At 52.2% G+C, this 9,632-nt stretch overlaps 1 protein-coding gene across 1 annotated transcript in view; it reads left to right on the forward strand.

Annotated features, from left to right (window-relative positions):
• Window positions 1-9,632, forward strand: part of JAG1 (jagged canonical Notch ligand 1) — a 34,803-nt gene that overhangs the window by 24,241 nt on the left and 930 nt on the right. The window contains exons 11-26 of the mRNA XM_029917306.1: window positions 105-151; window positions 497-670; window positions 1,194-1,344; window positions 2,320-2,484; window positions 2,892-3,005; window positions 3,486-3,599; window positions 3,707-3,820; window positions 3,959-4,075; window positions 4,569-4,596; window positions 5,048-5,133; window positions 6,461-6,574; window positions 7,144-7,253; window positions 7,344-7,577; window positions 7,755-7,886; window positions 8,062-8,212; window positions 9,005-9,488. Of these exons, the coding sequence (XP_029773166.1) occupies window positions 105-151; window positions 497-670; window positions 1,194-1,344; window positions 2,320-2,484; window positions 2,892-3,005; window positions 3,486-3,599; window positions 3,707-3,820; window positions 3,959-4,075; window positions 4,569-4,596; window positions 5,048-5,133; window positions 6,461-6,574; window positions 7,144-7,253; window positions 7,344-7,577; window positions 7,755-7,886; window positions 8,062-8,212; window positions 9,005-9,462 (2,309 nt within the window). The 3' untranslated portion in view covers window positions 9,463-9,488. The remainder of the gene's footprint in view (window positions 1-104; window positions 152-496; window positions 671-1,193; window positions 1,345-2,319; window positions 2,485-2,891; window positions 3,006-3,485; window positions 3,600-3,706; window positions 3,821-3,958; window positions 4,076-4,568; window positions 4,597-5,047; window positions 5,134-6,460; window positions 6,575-7,143; window positions 7,254-7,343; window positions 7,578-7,754; window positions 7,887-8,061; window positions 8,213-9,004; window positions 9,489-9,632) is intronic.

Consider the following 9,632-nt stretch of genomic DNA (forward strand, 5'->3'; position numbering starts at 1 on the left):
TCTGATTTGAGGCTTTTATCTGTCCTGAGCGGAGAGCACTTTTCAATTAAGCCCAATTTTAATGTAAAGTGCCTCTTTAATATGATGACTTGTTTATTTTTTAGATATTAATGACTGCCTTGGCCAGTGTCAGAATGACGCCTCCTGTCGGGTACGTAAATCTTTGCTTAAATGAAAACCTTAGTGATTGACCCAAGTCTGTGAGATCCATGTGACCCTGGGAGGGCTCTGTCCCTCTGAGACTAAAAGTGCAGGTGAAAAGTGATTCTCTGGAAGTTTCATTTGGGCTCATGTGACCCCAGCCTCCTGGGAACCATCGCGAAGGCATGCACATAGAAATTCCCCGCCCGCATTTTGAGAGGCAGGCCTGGCATCGCATCGGCGATTTCAGTGAATCAGTGGAACCGCAGCGGTCATGCTAGACTGCCGAGGCCCCGTGCTTGTGGAATACATAGAAAAAAGCATGTGTTTCTCCCCTCTCCTTCTCCTCTTCCAGGATTTGGTTAATGGTTATCGCTGTATCTGTCCACCTGGCTATGCAGGCGATCACTGTGAGAGAGACATCGATGAATGCGCCAGCAACCCCTGTTTGAATGGGGGTCACTGTCAGAATGAAATCAACAGATTCCAGTGTCTGTGTCCCACTGGTTTCTCTGGAAACCTCTGTCAGGTGAGCGGTGTGAGAACCTCCAAGGGCCAGGTTTCTACAGCAGAGCTCCCTCTACCTCCTCTCTCCCCCTCTCCTCCCCACCTTCTTCCCCCTCACCCACCTCCTTGGCTCCTCCCCTCTCCCCGCTCCCCTCCTTCCCCTCTCCCCCGCTCCCCTCCCTCCCCGCTCCTGTCCCTTCCCTCCCGTTTCCTCTTCCTTCCCTGTTCCCCTCCTGACTCTGTAGTGGCCATCCAGTGACCAGGGACTTCTAGGTGAATGCAGGCGGAAGGACACGGAGGAGTGGTTTCTTCGTAGTGTTAGCAGCCTATCAATTTGACTTGGTGGCCCCGATTCCATGCCCTCCAACTCTGCCCTGTTTTTCCCATGCATACCTGGACAGTCTCTAGGACATAACTGTATATTACGTAGAGTGTTCTACTAATGGAAGCAGGTGAAGGGGTCAGACTCCAGGATCTGCTGCCCCGGAGCACTTATAATCACACCTTTGTTTCTCCTCTCCCTCCCCTGCTCCTGGTCCTTGCAGCTGGACATAGATTATTGTGAGCCCAATCCCTGCCAGAATGGTGCCCAGTGCTACAACCGCGCCAGCGACTATTTCTGCAAGTGCCCCGACGACTACGAAGGCAAGAACTGTTCCCACCTTAAAGACCACTGCCGCACGACTCCGTGTGAAGGTACCTCCCCGCCTGTGGCCCTGGCTAGTCTCCAGGGCTCAGTCCTCTTTGCCCATTTGCCCATTGCCCCTCGATAGTCTCAGAAGCTGTGTAGGTGAGACTGGAAGTCAGAACGTGTGGGAACAATCCACTGAAGCCGGCCAGTGGGACAACCGTGTCCTGTTCTGCTCCGACACATTCCTCAGAGCAGTGCTGCCAGAAGAACTTCCTGCAGCAGTGGACAGCCAGGAAGGGTAGCTTTCAGTGTGACTTGTAGGCCTAGTAACTGTTATTTTCCTGAATTTCAATTGATTTAAAATTTTTTTAATGTTTTTTAAATTTATTTGATACAGAGACAGAGCATGAGAGGGGGAGGGGCAGAGAGAGAGAGAGGGAGACACAGAATTGGAAGCAGGCTCCAGGCTCTGAGCTGTCAGCACAGAGGCCGACGCAGGGCTCGAACCCACGAATGTGAGATCATGACCTGAGCTTAAGTCAGAGGCTTCACCAACTGAGCTGCTCAGGCGCCCTGTATTTCAATTGATTTAAATTTAAATAGCCACTGCCTGCCATCACGTGGCTGTAGAGTGGCCGTTGTCAGAGGCAGCACAGTATTCAGGTTCTCTGTCATTCGCTGGCTTTAGTGTGATTGACTAGGAAGGTCCTGCCTCCTTTAGCAAGCTTCTGCCAAGCAGATGCCAAAGGTAGGATGAGAGGGGCCCACAGATGACATGCAGGCTTCTTAGCCACGTAGGGAGAAAATGCCTTAAACAAATAAACAAAAACCACTCATCTGCCGAGAGTCTCCCCTTTGCCTGTCAGTGTGACCTGGCACATTGCCAGAGTCTTGGCCCTGGAGGTGCCTCTTGATTTCTTCCCCTCATTAGCCGGGGGGTGCCTGTCTCCAGGGAAGCAGGCGTGGCATGGGTCCTTGCCTTGAAAGTGCCATGTCATACGGGTCCACGGCCGTGGTCTGATCCCGAGTGTGTCCTCTAGTGATCGACAGCTGCACTGTGGCCATGGCTTCCAACGACACGCCTGAGGGGGTGCGGTACATTTCCTCCAACGTCTGTGGTCCCCACGGGAAGTGCAAGAGCCAGTCAGGAGGCAAATTCACCTGTGACTGTAACAAAGGCTTCACTGGAACATACTGCCACGAAAGTAAGACCCCTCTTTGGGGAATGGGCCACGGTACCCCCGCCCCACCTCTGCCCAGCTCAGGAGCACGTGAGCTTGAATCATTTCCATCCAGACCAGTGAAAGTTGACTATTAGATCTAGGATCTAAGACCGAGTTGTATTTATAAGGTCACTGATGTCTCTGACCCTTCAGATTGTTTATGTTAGAATGTTCTGGAATCTGACTAGTTTGGGTGGTCCCACTTTCTGTAGGCATTTCTTGTCTACTTCCTCCAAGTACCCTAGCTTATGAGGCATTAAATTAAATGGACAAGGCATCCTCTGGTGCCACCTGGCACCTCATTTTCTCAGGGGGCTGCCTTTCGACTGGTGCCTAGCTATGGCATTAGTTGGCCTTTATTTACCAGCTTCTTCATCTTCCCTTCACAGACATTAATGACTGCGAGAGCAACCCCTGTAAAAATGGCGGCACTTGCATCGATGGTGTCAACTCCTATAAATGCATCTGTAGTGACGGCTGGGAGGGGGCCTACTGTGAAACCAGTGAGTCTGGAGTCGTCTTGGGCTGGACAGCTATGGGATGCTGGCGTGAGGGGAATCCCCATGGGCAGCTTTTCTTGTTAATGGGAACCTGACTATAAGACCCCCAACAGTTCCTGTGCTGGCACAACACTGCCTGTGTCCTGTTGAATGCGGAAGGCAGCCAACGGGAAGGAACAGCTGAGGAGCTAGAGAATCGGGCTGTGATTAGCATAAATAACCCCACTTGCAGAGAAAGTCCTGATTTTAATTTCCATGGGAGTGACTGACAGAGGCCTGCCCCTGTCTTGCCACCTCCTGGTGTTAAAAGTAACTCGCTCTTAGAAAGGACTGAAGGTGTTTAAGTCCTGGGGTCACTCAGCTGGTCTTGGACCTAGCAGTGGAGAGCAGTGGGTGGAGGCGGCCATCGCCAGAGCAGGGGTGCGGCTCTTATGTACCGGTCCTGGAAGCATCTTCAGCTCGGGGACTCCTCTTTGATTCTAGACATTAATGACTGCAGCCAGAATCCCTGCCACAATGGAGGCTCGTGTCGTGACCTTGTCAACGACTTTTACTGTGACTGTAAAAACGGGTGGAAAGGAAAGACCTGCCACTCACGTAAGTGGTAGCTGGCTAGGGCCCCCCGTCTCTGTGACCCCTCCCCCACTCTGTCCTCTGCAAGGAGGGGCTGGCCAGGGGCTCATGCAGAGATCCTCCTCCCCTAGGTGACAGCCAGTGTGACGAGGCCACGTGCAACAATGGTGGCACCTGCTATGACGAAGGGGATGCTTTCAAGTGCATGTGTCCCGGAGGCTGGGAAGGGACAACCTGCAACATAGGTAGATTTCTGCCTCACGTGGGTTTGCAATGGCCATGGTCTGGGCCCCTGTGACTTTCCCTGGTGGGTCTGGTTCTGGCCTCTCAGGACTGCCTCTGGATCCTCAGGGAGGGTGGTTCTGTCTGTTCTTGTCTTGTAGCCCGGAACAGCAGTTGTCTGCCCAACCCTTGCCATAATGGCGGCACCTGTGTGGTCAACGGCGACTCCTTCACGTGTGTCTGCAAAGAAGGCTGGGAGGGGCCCATCTGTACTCAGAGTGAGTGTCCCCTGCCGCACCCACCCTGAACTCTCCGAGGGCTGCGGGAGCACATCCTGACACCCTCGGGGACTCGAGATGGAAACCAGAAGCAGAGCTGTTTGATGTCTGCTTCTGCATCACCTGGGTCTGTTCTAATGCCCCTGATGGACTGCAGCCCTGACCTGGGCATGAGAAAGTCGCTGTTGAGATAAGTGGAGACAGATGGTGTCGGTTCCCAGCGAGGGTCTGACCCGCAGCCTGTCTCCTTCCATTCTCACAGCCCCTTCCCGCCCTGGCCGGGGCCTCTTCCTGTGTAGTGTCCCACAGCACATGGAACAAAGTGTGGGGCAGGCCTGGTTCCAATTGAGCAGAGGTCTCAGGCGCATTTTGCTGGTGTTAACTATAGCTCTATCATATGGGTATTCTGGAAATCAGGGGTGTTTCTACTTAGGCTTAAAACTGCTTTTCTTGTCGAAGGCCTTGCTATTAAGTTGCCTTTTTTACGTTGCAGATACCAATGACTGCAGTCCTCACCCCTGGTAAGTATGACCGCCTTTGAAGCCAGCCCTGGTTGGCTGCAGTGCGCATGGGCATCACCAGAGAATTCAGTTTCTGATGCACGAGGTCTGGGGTGGGGCTGCAGACCCTGCCTGTCGAACAGACTCCCAGGTGCTGCTGGTCGTCCTGGTCCGGACCACACTTTAGCCAGGTTGTGTCCTCATTTGGAGCAGTGATTCTCTACTGTGGCTGTGCATGAGAATCACCTGGGCAACTTTTATAAGTCTCACTGCCTGGACTGCAAGGGAGACTGAAAATAAGCCTCTCTGGGGGTGGGACCCGGGCATCAGTATTCTTAAAGCTCCCCAGGCAGTGGCGAGTGCAGCCAGGGGTGGGAGCCACTGAACAGACTTGGCACGGTACCTGCCGTTAACGGGCTGGCGAGTCCTGGATCGGTGGGCTGGTTACTGAGCAGTCTTTCTTCCTTCTCAGTTACAACAGTGGCACCTGTGTGGACGGAGACAACTGGTACCGGTGTGAGTGTGCCCCGGGCTTTGCTGGACCCGACTGCAGAATAAGTAAGGACCCGTCCTTGTTGGCTTCCCCCAGCACCAGCCCTTGACCTGTGACTTTCCCTCTTGAAAACAATTAAGGTCCCTGCTCCCTTCAAGTAGCCTCCCATCTCCAGCTGGGATTAAGGTAGCTCTGGCTAGAACTTAGCAGGTATCTGCTGGTCCTTCCCCGGGTGGCATAGCCCTCTTCTAGGGGAGATGGTACAAGCCACAGAATCTGACCATTAATCTATTCTGAGGCCATAAGGGAAGAGTGTGCTTTTTCCCAGGACTACCCTAAAATTATGGGTGAGTGGACATTACTTACCCACAGAGGACTGAGCTAAGGGCAGTGGAAGGGACTAGAGTTGTGGTTTCCAAAGGCCATGGCCTTTGGTGACATGATTAAAATGGGAGACAAGCAATAAAGTTTGTCAGGATGCTTTTAAAGTTGCTTTATTTTGAGCCTTTTCTTTTTTATATGCCTTTTTTTCTTTTGCCTCCCCCCCCCAAAAGTGATCCTTGTTTTTTGGGTTTTGTTTTTTTTTTTTTTGCTTTTCATTCCCAAATTACTTGAAATTTCATCAGTGCTGGAGATCACCAAGTCTGGCACTGACTGGTCTTCAGCACTAAATGGGGGTACATTCAGTCTATTTCATGTTTCTAACTTGTGCTGGCAAACTGGTCTTGGCCCACTGCTTATTTTTGTAAGTAAAGTTTTATTGGCATACAGCCACACTCATTTATATAATGTCTCGCTGTTTTCATGTGACAACAAAGTGGTCATGACAGAGCTCACACATGGCCTGCAAAGCTTACAATATTTGACCTTTTCAAGAACTTTGCCAGCCCTTGCTCTAAGTTGTGGTATCTGATAAAAAGGAACTTAACTAAAAATTACAGCCTCCTGGGACACCTGGGTGGCTCAGTTAGTCAAGTGTCCAACTTCAGCTAAGGTCATGATCTCGAGGTCTGTGGGTTCGAGCCCTGTGTCATGCTCTGTGCTGACAGCTCAGAACCTGGAACCTGCTTGGAATTCTGTGTCTCCTCCTTTGCCCCTCCTCCACTTGTACTGTTTTGTTTTGTTTTTAGAGAAAGCAAACCAAAAAAAACCCTGCAACCTCCTGAAAAGATTTTCAGCTGCTAAGTCAGGCTAATAGTGATCTTTGAGGGGCAGTGACGGTGGAGTTTTTTGGGGTACTGATGATCAGTTTCTTTATTTGGGTGCTGGTTACATGATAATTTATCAAGCTTATATTTAGGTTTTATATGCTTTTCTAACTGTATGGTAGGTCAGTAAGAACTTAGAAAACCATTATTGCGGGAGCCTAAACTTGAACTGCATTTCTCCTAGACATCAACGAATGCCAGTCCTCACCCTGTGCTTTTGGGGCAACCTGTGTGGATGAGATCAATGGCTACCGGTGTGTCTGTCCCCCAGGGCATAGTGGTGCCAAGTGCCAGGAAGGTATGTGGGTCAGGTTGCAGCTGGCCGTGTCTTGAGGGGTGAGCAGGTACTGTGCTCAGGAAGAGAGCACACGGGGGGCCTCAGGGAAGGGCAAACTGCAGGGGTCCTTTACCAACAGGGCAGCTGTTTTTAGTCAACTCCTGGGCAGTCAGGCAGTATGCTGTGTAACAAACCATCCCACACTATGTGGCTTACAGCAGGCATTTATTTGTAGTGATCGTGGGCAGACAGGGCAGGCAGAGTGATAATGTGCCACAGGGTGGGCTCAGGCCTGATCTGTGTTTCCTCACCTCCTTGGGCCAGCAGCTGTGTCTGGCAAATGGCAGGCTTGCAGGATGAGAGACTTGGCTCCCATCACATCCCCTAATGCTACAGTGGCCCAAGCGTCACAGTGCCATGTGCAACAGCAGCAGGAGAGGCAGAACACCTGCCCTGAGTTAGGGGGTAACTGTTGTCCCATGGCAGAGGGCACAGGTGTAATCCCTTCCCTAACAGGGAGGGTGTGAAGAACCGAGAGAAAGGTCTGTGGACAAGGAAACCCCTTTGACTCCTGCCTTTCTACCTTGCAGTTTCGGGGAGACCTTGTGTCACCATGGGGAGTGTGATACCAGACGGGGCCAAGTGGGACGATGACTGCAACACGTGCCAGTGCCTGAACGGAAGAATCGCCTGCTCAAAGGTAGTGGGGGGCGCCGCAGATCACCTGTGTTCTGGAGTTGCCATTGGCTGTTTGTCCTGAGCTGCCTGCTCCCTCTCCTGCCCCCTCCAGGTGTGGTGTGGCCCTCGGCCTTGCTTGCTCCACAAGGGGCACAGTGAGTGCCCCAGTGGGCAAAGCTGCATCCCCATCCTGGATGACCAGTGTTTCGTCCGCCCCTGCACGGGTGTGGGCGAGTGTCGGTCTTCCGGCCTCCAGCCCGTGAGGACCAAGTGCACTTCTGACCCCTACTACCAGGAGAACTGTGCAAACATCACCTTCACCTTCAACAAAGAGATGATGTCGCCGGTACGGAACTACTCCTTTCTTATTTTGGAGTGGAAGGGTGTGTCTGCTGCTTCCAAAGCAGAGGGTCACCAGCTAGGATCTTGTTCTCCTTAGCTTAAATTCCTGACTTCCAAGAAACCTCAGGCTTTTCTTTTTCTTCCAGTATTTCACACGTGTCCATTTTAAATGTGATTCTAGGGTCTTACCACGGAGCATATTTGCAGTGAATTGAGGAATTTGAATATTTTAAAGAATGTTTCTGCCGAATATTCAATCTACATAGCTTGTGAGCCTTCTCCTTCTGCAAACAATGAAATACATGTGGCCATTGTAAGTACGAGACTCAGTCAGACTTACTTATGTGACTGCAAGGTAGTTAACAAACTTGAGTTAGCCAGTGTCCTAAGGCAGCTGAGCTGCACTCACATGTTTAAGTAACTTCAAATAAAGGCTGCTGTGAAGTGTGGCCCCAACCCCCCATCTGACAGTTCTCCTTTTTCCCCAGTCGGCTGAAGACATACGGGATGATGGAAACCCTATCAAGGAAATCACTGACAAAATCATAGATCTCGTTAGTAAACGTGACGGAAATAGCTCGCTTATCGCAGCGGTGGCGGAAGTGCGTGTGCAGAGGCGGCCGGTGAAGAACAGAACAGGTAGGTGGGCACTGTCCCTTTGAGTGAGGACGCACAAACTGCGCTCATGTCGCCATCCCAACTGGACCAGTGGGTAGGGTGGGAGCTGACCGTTCCCCGTCTCGAGGGGCCCTCCCTCCCCCATTTAACTGGTGAAAAAAACTGAGGCCAGATGCCATGACCAAGTACCGGATGACTTTCCCTGCCACCAAGCGGTGGTCTCGAAGCCGGGACCTCTGCAGAACGTGCTTCTAAGGCAGTCACCACTCATGCCATCTGCCCATGCCAGCCCTGCTGTGCCATTCTGGTCTCGTGGGACGGCGTGGCCTAAGTCCTGTCAACACTGGTTTGCTAGGCAGCTCGTTGGCCCCGCAGGACAGCCAGGCTCCCCTTTTGACCATGGCTGTTGCAGCTAGGTGAGAATCGGGTGCATGAGTATCTGGGACACGGGCTCTGCTCGCTCAGATCAGGTTTCTGGTTATTCTGAAAATCGGACCCTATAAAGAGCTGCCTATGTAGCCAGTCTCCCCTTGACTGAACCAGATGCTGCTTTCTCCACATGGAGTCAGGAGCCTCTAGGAGCTGCTGCTGTGCCTGGTCTCTGGGGACAAATGTGTCAGTGTCTCCAAGGGCCCAGGTCCTGTACTTGCTTATCAAGCAATGAAGTGACAATATGTGGTTGTGAAAAGGGACTTGTCCCCATTGCACCCCGTTTAGGGACAGGCACGGGGGAACCACTGTCGGTAGTCTCGTGTTCATGCGGTAGCTTGCTTGCTTTTCTGAGAGTTCGTTGGTTCGGTGCCCGCCTTACAGATTTCCTGGTTCCTCTGCTGAGCTCCGTCTTAACCGTGGCTTGGATCTGCTGCCTGGTGACCGCCTTCTACTGGTGCGTGCGGAAGCGGCGGAAGCCCAGCAGCCACGCTCGGGCCACCTCGGAGGACAACACCACCAACAACGTGAGGGAGCAGCTGAACCAGATCAAAAACCCCATCGAGAAGCACGGGGCCAACACGGTCCCCATCAAGGATTACGAGAACAAAAACTCCAAAATGTCGAAAATAAGGACCCACAACTCGGAGGTCGAGGAGGACGACATGGACAAGCACCAGCAGAAAGCCCGGTTTGCCAAGCAGCCGGTGTACACGCTGGTAGACAGAGAAGAGAAGCCCCCCAACGGCACGCCGGCCAAACACCCAAACTGGACAAACAAACAGGACAACAGGGACCTGGAAAGCGCCCAGAGCTTGAACCGGATGGAGTACATCGTATAGCAGACAGTGGGCGCCGCGGCCGCTAGGTAGAGTCTGAGAGCGCTGGGGCTTGTAGTTCTGAAACTGTTGTGTCCTATCCCAGTCTGAGGCTGTCGTTGACTTAGGATCCTGTGTTAATTTAAGTTCTGACAAGCTGGCTTACACTGGCTATGGTAGTTGCTGTGGTTGGC

This window comes from Suricata suricatta, chromosome 12 (genome assembly GCF_006229205.1).
Source record: "Suricata suricatta isolate VVHF042 chromosome 12, meerkat_22Aug2017_6uvM2_HiC, whole genome shotgun sequence".
NCBI classification, from domain to species: Eukaryota; Metazoa; Chordata; class Mammalia; order Carnivora; family Herpestidae; genus Suricata; species Suricata suricatta.